Source organism: Silene latifolia, chromosome 5, assembly GCF_048544455.1.
Source record: "Silene latifolia isolate original U9 population chromosome 5, ASM4854445v1, whole genome shotgun sequence".
Taxonomy (NCBI): Eukaryota; Viridiplantae; Streptophyta; class Magnoliopsida; order Caryophyllales; family Caryophyllaceae; genus Silene; species Silene latifolia.
Window position 1 is genome coordinate 5,544,596 of NC_133530.1, and position 18,944 is coordinate 5,563,539.

The window sequence follows — 18,944 nt, forward strand, 5'->3', positions numbered from 1 at the left end:
TATTCTATCATAAGTTTGGTCCTTCACAAATTCTCATTTGTGACCGAAGCTATCCATCATAAGCTGAAGACGGGGAGGATACATACCATATTATGTTTATATGGATATAAGTGACCCACTTTGTATGTTAATTAATTAATATCTGATGTGACATTACACAATAAAAAAATAAAAAATAAAAGATTTTTTCATGCAAAACAGGGGCTATGAAAACTTTTGTGTCCATTGCTCAGTACGTCACTTCCTCACTCTTCTTTCATTTTGAAAACCAAAATAATATCATTTCTCTAAAAACCCAAAAAAAAGACAATCTTCATCTCCCTCAATATGTTCATCTTCTACCTTCGTCATCTCTTATAACTACTCACTATCTTCAACTCGCAAAAAATAAAGTGGTATAATCTGACAATCTTCATCTTTTTTAACTTCCCCAAGACAAAACCTCTAAATCTATATCTCCCTCATCAAGATCTTCATCCCGACGATCTTCATCTCTCCGTCTTAGTCACATCTTCAGCTCGGTCGAACTAAGGTGGCAACATTTTCAGTTTAAGATCTTCACAAAGCTAAAAATACCAACCAAGAAGCTTGTGAAAAAAAGCAATTGAAGGTATTATGTTGAACATGTTAGTTTTAATTTATAACTCATAATTTTTGGTGATATTTTTTTGGCAAATAATGTTATAATCTTTAGTTTCATTTGTTAAAAATTTCACATTAATTTAATTATTAATTTTTGTGGTATACTAATTTTTGTTTCATTTGTAAAAAATCTTAATTCAAGATCTTAGTTTCTTTGTAAAAAATCATAACAAGTTTTGTTGGTTAATACTAGATTTGTCTGTGTGTACTACTAATGCAATTTACTTGTTATGTAGAGGCGCTTGACGTCGTCGTTAGGTGCTGACGCGAAAAAGAAGAGCAAGAGATCGATATGCGCGGAAGACGGTATGACTTTAATCTGGAATAAATTTGCCATAACATGAGAAAAATGTGACCGCCTTCGTGTTGATAATGTGACCATATTTGTTGAAAATGTAACTATATTTGAGTGTGTTGCTATTTATAATTATGTTTGTTTGATTTAAAATAATTGCAGACCAATTTTATTCAAATGGTAACACTGTACTCTAAAATGACAACATTGTACAAATATTCTCATGTCACCATTTGTATCCAATTATATTTACATTTTAAGAGTCTTTAAAATGGTTACATACCTTTATGTCACCATTTGTATCCATATATGTTTTCAGACTAAGGTGATAACAACAGTTTGACCATTTTAGCGTTCAGTGTTGGCATTTTAACTAAAGCTTAAAATTTTAGCTTACAATGTGACAATTTTAGAGTTCAGTGTTACCATTTTAACCTAAGCTTAAAATTTGGTCGCTCTTATCATAGGTACTAATCTTCATATATATTACCATTTTAGCGTACAGTGTGACAATTTTAGAGTTCAGTGTTACCATTTTAACTAAATCTTAAAATTTTGTTGCTCTTGTCATAGATACTGATCTTTAAGGGTGTTTACTTGGAATAAAAGCTACAAAAGTGGAACACTTTAGACTAAGATGATATCATTTCTTAATATATACTCCCTCTTATTCACTATTTTCTTCCCTATTTCCATAAACGAATTATTCAGATTTTCTTTCCCTTTTTTATTTTGGAAACTTCTACTATTATTTTATTCATCTTCCTCTCCTATTACCAAACCTCACCCAACTTTTACTCTTATTTTATTCATACATCTCTCCTATTACCAAACCCCACCTAACTCACAATTCCTTATTTAATTCCTAATTATTCATTCCTCTCTCCAATCCACAAACCCCACCATCTTCCTTTATTCATTATTTAATCATCTCCTAAAATCTTGTGCCCACATCAAAGGGGAAGAAAACCCCGAATATGAGGGAGTAAGTGATTGTTATATTAACAATGTGACCACCTTAGCCACAAATGTACCAATTATGTTTTAACTTTTCTTAACATGTAAACATAATAAACTGAACATGGTGACATGTAAGTGATTGTTGAAAATGTCACCGCCTTAACAAAGAGATGTTCAAATAATATTATGATTTTTGGTGTTACAAATTATTCTTAACATGTAAACATAATATACTAAACATAGACACTTATATGTGACTGCTGAAAATGTACCAATATTATTAACTTGTTAACATAATTGGTGAATGTGACCACATTATCATACATATGTACCTATCTTAGTTTGATTATACAATTATCACCATAATAACATATTTGCATAAACATGGTCACATATTTGTTTAAAGGAAAATGTATTACAATGTTATCATCTTAGTGTATAACAACATAAGCGAACATGGTTACATTGTTTCATATTGTCTTATGTCACCACGTTCCTATATCAATAATGTTACCATCTTAGTGTGTAGCAACATAAGGTAACATGGTTACATTGTGTCATATTTTGTCATATCACTACATTCTTAAATAAATGTTATCATCTTAGTGTGTAGCAACATAAGCTAACATGGTTACATTGTGTCATATTTTCTCGTGTCACCACATTCTTACATAAATGTTACCACCTTAGTGTGTAGCAACATAAGCTAATATGGTTACACTGTGCCATATTATATTAAGACCAATTAAGCATTAATATTATGGTTACATTTACTCACTTAGAGTGGTAACATTTAGAGCATGCAGTGTATATGTCACCATTTATATTCATGCAGAAAAGCACATGTTTTAATGCTAATAATGGTAAATTGGTGACAGGTTTATCCAGAAACGAGACATCGTCTATGTTAGTGTCACAATATTCAACAAAACGCCATATCTCACGCACTTTGGGAGATTAAAGGGTGATCGACCGTTCCAAAACTTATTCAACAAATGCCTCAATGGTTGTTAATTAAGGCTAATGAGGAGGTCCAATTGTCAAGGCTAATAAGGAGGTCCAATTGTTACTTTCTAACCTTAATATGGAGGAAGATAAACCAACCGTAGAGGAGATCATGCCTCCTATTCTGCACCCTACGTTAGACGATAAAGGGTCGCAGTCAACGAAAAAAAGGAACGAGGCCGAAAAAGAAGGGTAGGAAAGGGACTGAAGTTGGGTCAGGGGAGAGTACCTTGTACATCGTTATCCCGCGTCTGATATGAGCAATAGGATAGGAAAGGCTAATAATGTGACCAAAGTAGTTGACTAATTTGTCTATGTTTGATTGTATGTTTTTGTTATTTAAATTGATGTTCCATTGGGCTCAATACGAAACTTACCATGTTAACATGTTTGTGTAAACATTGTGACATATACCAATGTTTGCTTTTTTGCTCTATATGTGACCATTGTAGCTACAAAATGTATCAATGTTTGCTCAATATGTTACCATTTTAAAATGTATAATGTTTGCTTTTTAGGAGATTATAAAAATGTAAATTTTCCTAACATAGATGAGTAAACATGATCACATATCGTATATAAGGTTGATTTTGTGACCACTGTTATGTTTTAAATTATTCTTAATATAAGTGATTGTTGAAAATGTGAACACCTTAAGCAAGAGCAAGATATGTACAAATTAAATACCAATTTTTGCTATTTAAATTGCTCTTTCTTTGGGTTCAATATGAATCCATTTAAGCTGAGAAATGTACCTATGTTTGCTTTTGTTAAAGGTTATAAAAACATATGTTTTGGCAACATAATGAGTAAACATGATCACATATATCTTATAATTGAATTAATGACCACCTTACTTGAAGAATATATCAATGTTATGTTTAAAATTATTCTTAATATGTAAACAAAGTTGACTTAAAATGATAACATCTTCTTGATAACATGGTAACATTTATGAACATCTTCAAAATTTAATATAATAGTTGATTTTTCTTCAAAATTATTTTGTCGTCTTTTAGCCACTGCACTCTCGGTTGACTTTATCTTCAAGCTTTGGCCAACCTCCACATCCTTCGAGCTTTGTCTAACAGTTGCATTTATCCTGTCCACTTTCAGAGGCTCTGTTTGCACATGAATATCTACGAGATCAATATGTAAATGTTAGACATATACTCTCATTTCTGAATCAGATTATAAAGTTGCTATAAAAACACTCATGTCACCATTAATTCCAAAAATGTTACCACTTTCAGATGCTATCACTTATAATCAACCATATCCTAAAATAGGTAAATCAATGAAATACGTTCATCGCATTTTCACTACTAACTAATATGTCACCATATTAAGCTAAACTGATAATACTACAATAATGTTCAACTCACTTAAACACATGTACATATCACAACTAAGATGGTCACATTTTAACACTAAAAAATATGTCATGATACTTCCTAATTATGGTTAACATTTTCAGATAGTGTGTAACACCCCGTATTTTATTAGGTTGGATAAAATTCTTTTAATTGCTATTTTGAATTTAATTACATCATTTAACGATTTTTATATATATGCTTAGCTAATTAATTAATTTCATCATAATTCGATACGTTAATTTTAATAATCATGAATAAGTTTATTTAAAGTTAGTTCGAGTTTATTAAAGTTAGTTCGAGTTTATTTATTTAATAATTTCCGTTTCTTTACGAGTCCTTATGAAAGTTGTTTTAAGTGAACCCGAGATGGATTTTGGGAACAAAACCGTCCAATTAGCTATTTTGAGCCTATTTCACTAAATTAGCAATTTTTATAAATATTCGCTAGTTTCGTAAAAATCGCTAATAATTCCGATTCAAGCTGATATTGTATTATTTACGTTAACTAGCTGAGTTTATTTTATTTTCACTCACTAAATTTATTTATTTTGATTACGTGTCGTTTATGAAATTATTACTAAAACCAGTTTAATTTAACTTGAACCGATTTGTAGAAACTAGCTAGAATTCTTAACGATGAAGAAACGTACGTATAATAAATAAGCAAAGGTGCATCTTTGCTCCTCATTTCTCACGCAACATTTCTTCTTCTCCCTTTCTTTTTCTTCTTTTTCGTTCTTTTCATTTTTTTTTTAATTTTAAATTGATTCGGCCACTCCGTTTGTCATCCGTTATCAATGATTTTCGCGTTCCATAGTCCGCTTTCATCGTTCTCGTCAATCCGTTGTAAGTAAAATTCATTTTCGTCATGTATTTTTACAAACCCATTTATATTTTCAGCTTTATTTATTATAAGACGGTTGTATGTACTAAAATAGAATGTGCAGTAGAATATTTGTTAGTCATGAAGGACTAGTTCGATCGGAAAAAGGTAACGATAACGGATTACTAAATATTACTTGTAATATATGTTTATTTCGAATCTTTGGTTAGTCTGTTTTATAATTGAGACGGTGTATAATTATATATAGGGATCCTTATGGATGTTAATTAGTCAGTTGTATAGTTGAGACGGTGTATCCTGATATGTGGAGATGATTGAGACGGTGTATACCGACTTCTAGGATCATTTAGGATGCTAGCTAGTAAGTGGTATATTTAAGACGGTGTATATTGACATGTAGGGATTGTTTTGGGATGCTATTTGGGATCTTGTTTAGTTGTGGTATTGTGCGAAGAAATTAGGATTTGTTTTTGAGTCCGCTGCAGTACTTTGGGACATTTTTGGGATTTGTTTTTGACTCGGTTTAGGACTGGTTTAGGATTGATTGAACTCTGTTTTGGTACCAGTTTTGTGCAGCCTTCAGACTGTTTTGGGACAAATCGAAATGGAGGCCGTGTGGGCTGTTTTGGCCTCGGTTTTGGGAGCCGTGACAGTGAGTTGGCTAGCGATTTTGGGACGGATAAAATGGTGCTTTATGGGACTGTTTCTAGGGCGTAAAAGTTGTGACAATTTTCTTGGTATGCCTGTCAAAAGGGAGGGTCATAATGGTTTATGAACATAAGACAGTAGCTAATGAATATGTTTACATGTTTTGATTTAAATTAATTCCCGTCTTATATTTTATATAACGATAATTCGTTAATATCGTCCTTTCACATAATTATTTTAGGTGGCTCATATGTGGTTGAAGATGAAGAGTAATTTTGGGTTTTAGAAGCTTTCTCAAGTTATTACTTGTCTCTTTGCTAGCGTAAGGTAACTATTAGGGTTACTCGATTTAATTAGTGTCACATTAGTAGTTAATGTGTGCCTGTTGTTTGTTAAGTGTTTAGGTGATTGATATGTGTTACTTTCGTTTTTCACATGATAGAAATTAGAAATAGCATGAGAATAATATTGCGATAAAATTTGTAATTTGGGCCAAAGCGAGGCCAAGAGACTGAAATTTGGGCAGTTATTGACCGAACGAGTTTGGTCAAACTAGGTTTAAACCAAGTCGACCTCGATTTGACCGATGACCCGTCGCGGGACTCGGGTCGAGGGTTTGTCTTTGAGGTGAGATTGGTTGTTATTGGAAATTTTATGTTATGTCTTGATATTTGTAATTATCATTTCACATGTTGGTTGTTGGATGAATTGGCTGCCTTATACTTCAGTCTTATTGCCTCTTTGCCATTTTAGCTTGTTCTCATAAATTATGAAATTAACGGTTAGCTGGAATTTGGATTATTATTGATAATGGAGATATTGTTGGATTGTCAGCTGAATTGGGTATCCTACTTGTCTTGTGTGGTGTGGGCTAAAGTATTCAAGTGGGAGTAGTGGGACTAGGTCCTAGGTGAGTATTTCGGCCTTCATCATAGATAGGTCATTATAGTCTTTGACGAGTGTATGTTCATTGCTTAATAGCCTCTGTGTTCCAGACTTGGTGGGTTTATATCCAAGTTGGGGCATGACCTCGTTACTTATTTTGAGAGTAAGTGGTCAGCTTAAGTACTAGCCAACCCTTTGGTGGACTCCTTAGGGTACTCACTTTGTTTTAGGAAAATTGTGGGTCTTGGGTGCGGTGGTGTGTATCCGCATGTCTAGGTCTGCGCAGATTTTAGGCTAGGGTTGTGTTGTGTCTTGGCCATGTTTTGATAGAACCTCTGAGCCAAGATACCGGTTCGATTACCTTCCCTACCTCGTGGTATAGACTCGAGATTCTGAGTGACTATTGACGGGACTAAGAACTTATGCCTGTCTTTGATATATTGCCCTTTCTTGTTTGATGATTCTATGAATCATAGAAGGTGAGATGCAAGCCGGCTATGGTTGATAGAGTTTGAATTCCTGGATGTTATGTGATTCACATGATAGTGTAGTATGAGTCGGTCTAGTATTCACATGCTAGGACTATGTGTTGTTATATTGTTGTTCACATGATAAGCACGACTGTCTAGCATCTATATGCTAAGGCATTGTGTGATTCGTATTCATATTCTTATGTTTACATGTTATATTAATTATGACATTTCGTGGCTGGGAGAACTCAGAGTTACTCCCCACTGACTGTGGCTTTCGTATTTGTATAAAATGCGAATGACAGGTAGGTGATGCATATATGGGGTACATGGACGAGCTAGCGAGCAAAGTAACCTTGTGACCTAGATTGGTTTTATTTTTTGTGACCCTTAAACACTTTTTATGTCACATACATTTTAGGGACATATGTCTCCCTTTCTCATATTTGGGTTGTATAACTTTGTTTCGCGACTTTAGCGATGTTTCATTCATGAGATTGATTTTGGACCTTGCATGTTTGACACCTTCCCTTTTGGATATCTTTATAACAGGTTCAGGTTTTAAAAATTACAGGTTTTTACCCAAATGAACCTATTACAAACATATCCATGCAGTTTTATTCTAGAATTACGTGTTTACTTTTCCTCAATAAGTGAGGGTGTCACATAGTGTCACATATAATCAACCACATCCTAAAATAGGTACATCAACTCAATAAACTGATCACAGTTTTACTACTAATAAATATGTCATCATTTTGGAATCATAGATGTCACTATATTTAAGCTAAGCTGTTTACATTACTATAATATTAAACTCACTAAAACATACATACATATCACATGTAAAATGGTCACATGTTAACACTAAAGTATATGTCACCCATACTTATTATGATTACCATTTTTAGATGTTGTCACATATAATCAACCACATCATAAAATAGGTACATTAACTCAATAAGATGATCACATTTTCACTACTAATAAATATGTCACCATGTTGTTCATAGATGTCACCAAATTAAGTTAAGCTAGTGATACAATTTTAATGTTTAACAAACTCAAACATAGGTACTTTTCTAAACTATGGTGGTCACTATTTTAACAATAACACATATGTCACAATGTTAACTATATATGTCACCATGTTAAGATTTATTTCATTCTCAAACTAAAATACATTATAGAAATGGTACATTTTCTAACAAAAGTGGTCACATAATAAAAATTTATAATATGTCACTATGTATTAAACATAGATGTTATGATGCTAAGGCCCTGTTCTTTTGGACTGAAACTTATCTGATCTGAACTGAACTGAATTTATAGGATCTGAACTGAACTTAATTTAACTTATAGGATCTGAACTGAACTTATTGGATCTGAACTGAACTGAACTTATAGGATCTGAACTGAACTGAACTTATAAGATCTGAACTGAACTTATAGGATCTGAACTGAACTTAAATTAAGTGAGGTATAGGATCTGAACTGAACTTATAAGATCTGAGCTGAACTGAACTTATAAGATCTGAACTGAACTGAACTTATAGAATCTGAACTGAACTTATAGGATCTGAACTGAACTTATAGGATCTGAACTGAACTTATAGGATCGAATCGAATCGAATGAACTTATAGGATCTGAAGTGAACTTATATTAAATGACTTTAAGTCCAAAAGAACAGGGCCTAAGTTCAGCACACAACAACCAAATACAGGTACACAAGTTATAAAGTGGTCACATTATCAACAATCACTATTTGTGAGTATCTTTAGTCTATTATGTTAACATGTTAAGACGCTATCATATTGGTACATTCCTCAACTAAGGTGGTCACATTTCATCACAAAGACATATCACAAGGATTACTAGTATGTGTTAGAATGTTAAGATTTATTTCAACCTCTAACTATGGTACATTCACCATAAGAGATATGGTACATTTACAGGCAAATTGGTCACATTTTAAAGATAATAACATATGTGACCATATTTTACATATATGTTAGCACGTTAAAGTGGGGTCAAACCACAAAAACATAGGTACATATCCCTGTTAAGGTGGTCACATTTTCAATAATCACAAATATGTCACCATGTTTAGTCTATTATGTTAACATGTTTAGAATAGTTTTTAACACATAACATGATAACATTCCTCGTTAAGGCGATCACGTTTTTGTCATCGTCTTTATTCATTTATGTTACTAAAGCAAATATTTTTATAATCTTCACAAAAAGCAAACATTGGTACATTTATCGCTACAATGGTCACATATTTTGACACAAATTTGTTAACATGCTAAGGTTCGTATTAAACCCAAAAGAAACAGCCATTTGAATAGCAAAAACAGAAACTCAAACATAGGCACATTACTCACTCATGTGGTCACATTACTCCGCTGATGTGGTCACATTACAACTTATAAGCACTTTAGTAGTTACGATTTTCAAGATTAACGCAAATTTAATACAGATTACAGGCATACCATCTTCCGCGCATATCGACCTCTTGTTTCTTTTTGTGCCAGCAGCTAACGACGACGTTAAGCGCGTCTACATGACAAGCAAAATGCATTAGCAATACACTACAAAAAAATCTATTATTAATCAACAAAAATTGCTACTGAAGTTTACAAATTAAACTAAGATCTTGAAACTAAGATTTTTTTTTTCAAATGAAACAAAAATTAGTACACCATAAAAATTAATAATTAAACCAATGTAACCATTTCTTATAAATGAAACTAAGATTATAATTCCAAAACTCTCTGATTTGGATATAATCATCATTTTTTGACATAACAACCCTAGATCTATACATTAAAACACAAAAATTCAAACTTTTTTTTTTAACATAAATCAATCAAAAATCCAATAAAGTTATCCATTTTGAGTAAAAAATGATGTAAAGATTTAAACTTTCTACATAAATTAAAAAAAATCAAAATAATACGGTATGTATCCGCTCCGTCTTCACCTTGTGATGGATAGCGTCCGTCACAAGGGAGACTAACTGTATAAACTAATACCTTCAAGTGGTTTTTTTACAAGCTTCGTTGTGGGTATCTTTCTAGCCACTGATTTTTTTTGTCACCATTTTTGGCGAGTATGAGCTAGTAGGAGATGAAGAACTTGAAGATGTTTGTCTTTGGGGCTTTGCAGAGAGATGAAGATTGTATTTTTTGTATTTTTTTAGAGAGATATTTATCTTGGTTTTCAAAATGAAAGAAAGAGGCGTGGAGGTACTTTCAAAATGGAAGTGACCTTGCTCTGTAAAGTTGTCAGCTAATTGTCCTTTTTTTTTTATTAATTGTGTAAATGTCAAATCTGCTTTTTATTAAAATAATACACAATATGGGCCAATTTTACCATATTAGCATAAATGGTATATATCCGCTCTGTCTTCACCTTGTGACGGATAGCGTCCGTCACAAGGGAGACTAATTGATATACACAAAATCTCATTGAAGACGGCAGGTATCCGTCATTTTCGAGTGACGGATACCATTTTCTCTCACAAATGACCCAAATAGAAGAGAGAGGGAAGCACATAGGGGTGCCCCCACCTGGTTGTATATATACCAAACTCATTCTTTCAGTCATTTTAACTTAACACAAACATACATTTTACTTCTCTATAGCAATTTGGGGATATTATGATGAAGATTGAAGTAGGTTAACTTCATAGTAACCCACTGTGTTCATCGTCAACATTTATAGACTGCGTACCATCTAATAATTTTGGTGACGACTGCTTTAAATTTACATTAAAAGTGTATTTAGTAAATGTATGTTCGAAATAATTTGTCATTTTACGGGAATTCTATTGATTGGCGATTTTTCTTACTTTACACCAGATCCATAGGCTTATAACAAATCATCGATTCTGGTCGTTCAACCTTGCTACATGCATGCTAGACAAATGTTGTATTTTTTGTACTTGTTTTTATATATATAATACTGTCCATCGTTGTGAAAAAACGAAAAACAAACGGCGTTGAGATTAAGAAATTGTAATGAGCTTTTTCCTTGTTCTATCTATACCTCCAAAATAGTGTGCTAATATAAAAAATGTTGGGCAAACCTAGAAAAGTACAATAGTTAATAAAGCCGATAAAGTACTTAATGATGGAGAAATTAGCAAAAATAATCCTCTTATATAACAATTATAATCAATCAATCAATCAAATAATACAATAATTCATAAGAAGGGAAAATAAGCATTATAAAAATGGTATATATAGAAAATTTAGGGTTGTGTAGAGGTATCCGAAATTTCTGTGAGTAGTGTTAGTAGTTGAACTTAAGCGGATCCTTCACGATCATCGTTTGATGAATCCTCCTCAACCTCACCAGAAGCCTCCTCAAGAGACAATCCATTAGGCTCGGGCACAAGGAAGGTGAAGAGCATTCCAATGAAGTTAATAACACCAAGAATAATGAGAGAGTTTTTCTTGCCAATACCGGCAGGGTAACCATGCTCTCTCTTAGCCGGATCAGGATCTTGGGATAGGTAGACGAACGCAAAAGCACCGATAATGGCTCCAGCTTTGCCTGTGGCGGCGGATATTCCGTGACACGTGGACCTAAGCCTAGCGGGGAAGATCTCCGCAGGGACTATGAACGTGGTTGCATTTGGCCCGAAATTGGCAAAGAAGAAGGTGAGGCCATACATAATGATGAATCCTATGCGGTTCTCCTTCTTTTGCCAGTGTGCATAGGGGAAGGCGATGGCAAACATGAATATTGTCATCATTATGAAACCCATCATTTGGATGATCCATCGACCGATGATGTCAATGAAAGCCACGGTGAACCAGTAGCCTGGGACGGTCCCACAAAGGGCAATTAGGGTTTGAGCTCGAGCAATCACGTAAACCTCTTTAATGGCACTCATGTTTTCTGAGGGACCGATCCATCCCACAGAGGTGAAAACATCTCTTTGGAAGAGATTTTGACTGTAGAAGGCAATGTCGAGCAGGAACCATGTGGAGGTGGTCCCTAGCAATTTGAGGCCATACTGTCGGGCAAACTGAACGGTGAATAGACCGAACTGGTTTTTATCGCTCCTTGCGATTTGATCCACTCGTTCTTCCTCCGCTTCGATTTCAACCTTTAGGACTTTCGACATGTCGGATGCGGCTAGCTTGGCGTTTTTTGCTACAAGGGCGATATCGGGCGTCTCGGGCATCTTCATACGCCGTAGTAGGTGAGTGCGCGCAGGATGGCTCCGAACATAAGAACTATTCGCCGGATATAGTCGGATTCGTCCGGGAGGGACAAGGCGGGGTTCTCAGCGTAAGACGGGGGCTTGAATTTATTATCAAAAGTCGATGAGACAATGAGTGCCACGACTCCCGGCCAAAATACCCATGCCTTGCATGGCAAAGACAAGCGACCACAAAAGCACCTCGTGTCTTCTTGTTGGCATATTCGGACATGATGGTGGCGGACAAAGGGTAGTCCCCACCAACACCGAATCCGAGCGAAGCGAAAAGAAGCAGAGGGTGGTCATCACCCCCTTAGCGCTATTTCCAAAGGAAAGCCCCGAGGATAAGGAGGAGAAAACCATGAGGACCAAGGTCATACCGTAAACCTTCTTTCTCCCCATCTTGTCCCCTAGCCAACCGAAGAAAAGTTGACCTGCAAGGGTTCCACATAGGGCCACTCCGCTCACGGCCGCTGCCACGTTGATTGGCAGTGACCCTGGTTTCTTCGCGCCCTCCACTTGGTAGTATATCCGACCCAATAACCTTGTCACAAGGGAGATGCAAAACAAGTCATAAGCATCCGTGAAAAATCCCATTCCTGCTATGATGATCGTCGTGAAATGGTACCATTGTGTTTTTGCTACATCAAGTGCGTTCAGCACTTGTAGTTGCTCTGTTTTTGCCATTCTTCTTTTTCTTATATCGTTTTTTTTTTGCTCTGCTTATCTCCTGCAACAAATTATAAAAGTCATTGTTATTCTCACCTTAAATATGTACATACTTATCGATAGAAACTTTCTTCATTCTAATCTACACAACTTTTCACTTTATGTTTTTAAGATCAAATATAAATTTTAGATTTTTAGACACTTTTTTTAAGTAAGTCATCAACAATTAACGTAATTATTTATTTTATTAAAGCTCTAGATATGCGAGTATCAGTGAACTTTGCTAAACAACCAATATCAAACATACTATGAGGATCATTTTGAGAAAGGAAAAAAAAACAAATATATAATGTTTAAATAAATTAATGTGGTTCATTTATGGAGTAGCAAATTATTTGGGACAAAATAACAAAAAATAAATTAAAGAAAAGTTAAAAAAAAAAAAAAACAGAAGCCATATGTTATTGAACTTGGGAGAACATGCATGTAACTTTTAATATAGAAGGCATACCAAATTAAAAGCTTGCTTATCTTGACTACATAGGGAGGGCAAGCAAGAGGTAAAGGAGGGAATTGAGAACTTTTTGTGAAGATAATGAGATAATCAATGAAAATATAAGTGTATTTATATGAAAATTATGTTTAATGAGTCTGGCATCTTACGAAATATGCCTTTTAATTACAGCTGCTCTTCCATAACTGATAGTTGCACTACATTTTTTTTTCTGTACGGATATACGGAATATGTCGTATTAATTAAATGACATGTTAATGTCAAAGTTTACTTACCAATAATACGTAGAACTTAGTGGGATACGTCTTAATTTGATGCGCCGTTTCTGTCCATTCTTCTAAGTTCTATATATTGATATATCCATATTCCATTTCACGCGCTGCGCGATATTTATAGAGTTTTTATTTAATAAGGTAATATTCTAGGTAGCACCAAAATGAACACGGACACGTAATATGGCTTCCCATAAAATTTAGGACACAGAACACACTATTTAAATTTAATAATATAAATATTTTATGGTTATAAGTAAGGTATGATTTATTTTTGTAATGTATTTGATATTAAATTTAAATAAGTGAAGGTAAAATTTGACCTGACTATAAATAATTCTTTTTTCCAACCAAAACCCTTCTTCTAATCAATCTCTTTTAACATTTTATTCCTCGTCTAAATTATAACATGTTTAGGGGTGTGTTCAGAAAGTGTCGGGTGTCCGACATGGGCGTCGGGACCAGGACGGCTAATTAGGAGGAGTGTCCGTGCTACCTAGGTATTATTTATATATTTTAAATCACTATTTAATTAATATTTTTCACTTGAAGTGAATTTTGAGATGAAACAAAAGAAATTGAAATGGAAGCTAATAGTAAGTATTTTAATGAATTTTTCATTGAAATTAAGTAAAGCTAGGAAACATGAAGTATATTTATGAAAATATGTTTTTACCATAAAATTAAGGATTTCATTTTATAAATTTTTCCAATTATTTTGTTGATTTTTTTTTTGTCACAAAGCTAACAGTAAGTATGTATCAAGTTATTTTCTAAAGTTATAATTATTGCATTAATGAAAAATTTATCAATTTATGGCTTAGTTTACCAAGTGATGGTTTATATTATAGTTTATTTTAGGATCAATTGATGTAAACACTCTTTAATGTTGCACTTTTTAAAACCTAACGCCTTATGAAAAGTTTTTAAATCTTAGTACTTTAATGTGCACTTTATTCACATTTTGGTACCTTAAGTGAATTTAGGCCAAAAAAACTGTGAAATACTGCCGAGGTTGAATCAACCGTGACTTGTAGTTATAAGAGGGAAGGGAAGAGGTTGAAAATGTGAACGGGGTGCATCATAAATACGTTGCCATGTCTTTTAAAAATGGTCGGAATATTCCATTTTTTTTGTCTAAATCCACTCAAGGTATCAAATGTGAATGAAATACATTAAGGTATTATGTTTTAAAAAACTTTTCATAAGGTGTTAAGTTTTAAAAAGTGCAGCATTAAAGGTTGTTTTCATCAATTGATCCTTTATTTTAATGAAAAAATCATAATTTTGAATTTAATTAAAAGATTAGAGTTTAAATATCAGATTATATTTTAATGAAAGATAATAATTTAATGAAAGAAAAGTTACACTTGTTTCGATATTGTTAGGAAAATCCTAATTGTTATGTTCTTGAAATATTTCCCTATGTATAAGATAAAATTGTGTGGTTATGCCACACTGGCTTGACTTTTGGCATTCGATTCGAGATTAGGTTACCAAATCAGATAAAGATGATACGCCACCTGATATTTAGCTGCAGAGCATTACAGTTGCAGGAAAATGCAGTCAGGTCTATGGCTTTACTAAGGCGGGAAATTGTGCCAGAATAGGGGTAACTAACTTACCCGAATGTCGGTACCATCACCCAATTGTACAGCTCATGGCCCCATGTGCGAGATCCGTTGAGCACACTGAATAGGACAAACAAGGACAATGAGTCACCAAAGTATCTAGAAGGAATAATTAGGTGATAAGAATTACAGCTGGTCTATTAGGCTAATTACTATCTTAACCTTAGCTTAATTTCCAAGCCAACTATCTTATAAGTACTATCATCTTCTGTAATGGAGGATTATGAATGAAAAATATCAAATTTCCCTTTGCTTAATTCTTTTCTGCATTTATCCGCTTTTGGCTAAGAAACCAGGTGACCATCCTAAGAGTACTTTGCATTTCTAAGCTAATATAAGCCTATCAATTCCTGTAATTGAACAGCTTATTTATTGGTCTGCATTCTTATTAAATTCAGTCATCTCATTGTTGCGTTTATTGTTGTTCTTATTTATTCGTATTCTAACTTAAGTTATCATTTGGCTATCAGAGCAAGGTATCCTTTCGACCCGTGGAGAGCCTTCTTCCTGCAACCATTAGAGAAAATCTCAGAATTAACCCAATGAAAAACCAAAAAATATTTAACAGCTGTTTTTTCACTTATACCAAAAACACAAAAATTTCAAAACCCAAACCAACAAAAACACGAAGGAAGGCCATGCCAGACCAAGAGCTAGCAAGTGAGGTTCAGCAGCTGAAATCTCAAATGGAGACTTTGGTTCAAAGCATTGCTAACCTATCACTACAACCAGGAAGATTTGGAAGTAGCCCCAACAACAACAATATGGTAAGGTCCCCTACCATAAAATTTCCAACATTTGATGGTAGCAATGTTGATGATTGGTTATTCAAGTGTGCTCAGTTTTTTTCTATGTCTGAAACTGATGAAGTCACTAAAGTGACCTATGCATCTATGCACCTTGAGACCAGGGCTTTAGCATGGCACCAGTCATTCATTAAAAACAGAAAGGAAGAGTCTTTACTTAAATGGGATGAATATGAGAGAGCTATTAAAAATAGGTTTGGTAACATGCATGAGGACCCTATGTCAGACCTGCTTATGTTAAAACAAAAGGGATCTGTGCAAAAATACCATGATGAATTTGATGTGCTGATTAGCAAGCTTACTCTTCAACCTGACTATGCCCTAAGTTGTTTTATTACTGGGTTAGAAGACAACATCACTCTCATGGTTAGAATGCTCAAACCTAAGACTATTTCTGATGCTTATAGCTTAGCCAAACTACAAGAAGCATCCCTGGCCCTGCTGCCAAAACCCATCCCCAAAACAACCTTCTCATATCCAAGCACCTCAAAACCACCCCTTCTTCCCACACCAAAAATCAACATAAATTCCCAACCACAAAAAACTTCTTATGACCCTCACAAAAAACCCTTTACACCCCACAAAAACCCACCCAGATACATGCCGTTTAATGCTGACTTTGAGGCCAAAAAAGCACAGGGCCTTTGTTTCTACTGTGACGAGAAATTTACCCCTCAACATGTTTGTAAGAGCAAAATACAATTATTTGTCTTGGAAGATGAGGAGGATAGTGGAGATGAGGAGGAAGAAGTTGAGGTATGTAATGAGCCTGAACCAGGACAGATTGCTCAAATCTCTGTACATGCCTTAGCTGGGCAGACCCACTGCCAAACTATGAGGATCCCAGGGCAGGTCGGCAGAAGGACATTGAGTATTCTAGTGGATAGTGGCAGCTCCCATAACTTTATAGATACGGAAATTTCTAAGAAGCTTGCTCTGAAATTAGAAGCCATTCCAAGCTTTAATATATGCGTGGCCAACGGGGGAAAACTTCAGTGTTCTCAGCACATTCTGGGGTTAAAATGGAAGATTAGGAACACTGAGTTCTTGGCAGACTTCTTTGCCATACCACTAGGAAGTTGTGATGATGTGTTAGGCATCCAATGGTTAGAAACCTTGGGTCCAATTACATGGGATTTCAAACAGCTGACCATGGAGTTCTCTTTTGACGGAAGGAAACACCTGTTGAGGGGAACCCAGCCTATCAGCCTTAGATTACAAAAGAAAATGGACAAGACTATGGAGAATGGGGCACAATTGGCCATGATGTGCCAACAAACTCAGGAGAATGAAGTATTCTTTGCCATTTCCTTGACGGGCAAGGAAGAGCATTCTGGGGATATCCAGGAGATATTGAGTGAGTACTCTATGGTGTTTGAAGAACCCAGAGAACTACCACCTCACAGAGAAGGACATGACCATAGAATAATCCTTAAACCTGATGCAGAACCCATTAGCAACAGGCCTTACAGGTATCCTATGGTCTAAAAGGACATAATTGAATCCATGACACATGAATTACTGGAAGGTGGGGTAATCAAATACAGCACAAGCCCCTTTGCTTCTCCTGTTGTGCTGGTAAAGAAGAAGGACGGAACCTGGAGATTGTGTGTTGATTACAGGGCTCTAAACAAGCAGACAGTTAAGGACAAATTCCCCATACCCTTAATCGAAGAACTGCTTGATGAGTTGTGTGGATCACAATTCTACTCTAAGATTGATCTAAGGTCTGATTTCCACCAGATCAGGATGAGACCAGAAGATGTCCATAAGACAGCATTCAGAACTCACAATGGGCATTTTGAATACCTGGTGATGCCTTTTGGGTTAACCAATGCCCCATCAACCTTCCAAAGCTTGATGAATAGGGTATTTGAGCCTTATTTGAGAAAATTTGTACTAGTTTTCTTTGATGATATATTGATATACAGTCAAGGGTGGAGTGATCATTTAAAACACCTTAGTCTTATTTTACAAGTGATGAAGGAGAATTTGCTGTATGCCAAGCCTAGCAAATGCTGTTTTGGGGCTGAGAAACTGGAGTATTTAGGCCACATAATTTCCAGAGAAGGAGTGGCTACTGAACCATCAAAAATTGCAGCAGTTGCCAATTGGCCTACCCCAAAAACAGTGAAGCAACTAAGAGGGTTCCTGGGATTAACAGGATACTACAGAAGGTTTATTCAAGGATATGGAATCATAAGCAAGCCCCTTACCAATCTGCTCAAGAAGGATGCTTTCCATTGGGATGAAAGGGCACAAGAGGCATTTGAAAGGCTAAAAACAGTGATGACCAGTGCTCCTGTATTGGCCTTACCAAACTTCTCCAAACCCTTTGTGGTAGAAACAGATGCTTCAGGTGATGGAATTGGCGCTGTCCTAATGCAAGAAAGGCATCCCATAGCCTACATTAGCTAGTCTCTTTCACCCAGGCATCAGGCTCTATCCATATATGAAAAGGAGTTGTTAGCAATAATTCATGCTGTGTCTAAATGGAGCCAATATCTATTAGAAAGAGAGTTTATAATCAGAACTGATCACCAAAGCCTCAAACACCTACTGGAGCAAAGGATTACCAACCCCCTCCAACACAAATGGTTGGCTAAACTGCTTGGCTATGATTATACCATTGAATACAAGAAGGGAAGGGAGAATCTTGCTGCTGATGCACTCTCTAGGGTGCAAGGTTCTGAGCTATCCCAATTGTA

At 35.0% G+C, this 18,944-nt stretch overlaps 1 protein-coding gene, 1 long non-coding RNA gene and 1 pseudogene across 2 annotated transcripts; 2 read left to right on the forward strand and 1 right to left on the reverse strand.

Annotated features, from left to right (window-relative positions):
• Nucleotides 1–383: 383 nt before the first annotated feature.
• LOC141655829 (uncharacterized) lies at nt 384–3,251 on the forward strand. Its single transcript, XR_012548199.1, has 3 exons — nt 384–610; nt 879–948; nt 2,776–3,251. It is a non-coding gene; the product is annotated as an uncharacterized LOC141655829 (long non-coding RNA).
• Nucleotides 3,252–11,438: 8,187 nt separating this feature from the next.
• Nucleotides 11,439–13,069, reverse strand: LOC141654716 (inorganic phosphate transporter 1-4-like; annotated as a pseudogene).
• A 2,999-nt stretch (nt 13,070–16,068) lies between these two features.
• LOC141654717 (uncharacterized) lies at nt 16,069–17,724 on the forward strand. Its single transcript, XM_074461835.1, has one exon. It carries the CDS (start codon nt 16,069–16,071, stop codon nt 17,722–17,724), a length of 1,656 nt encoding a protein of 551 aa, XP_074317936.1.
• The last annotated feature ends 1,220 nt before the right edge of the window (nt 17,725–18,944 follow it).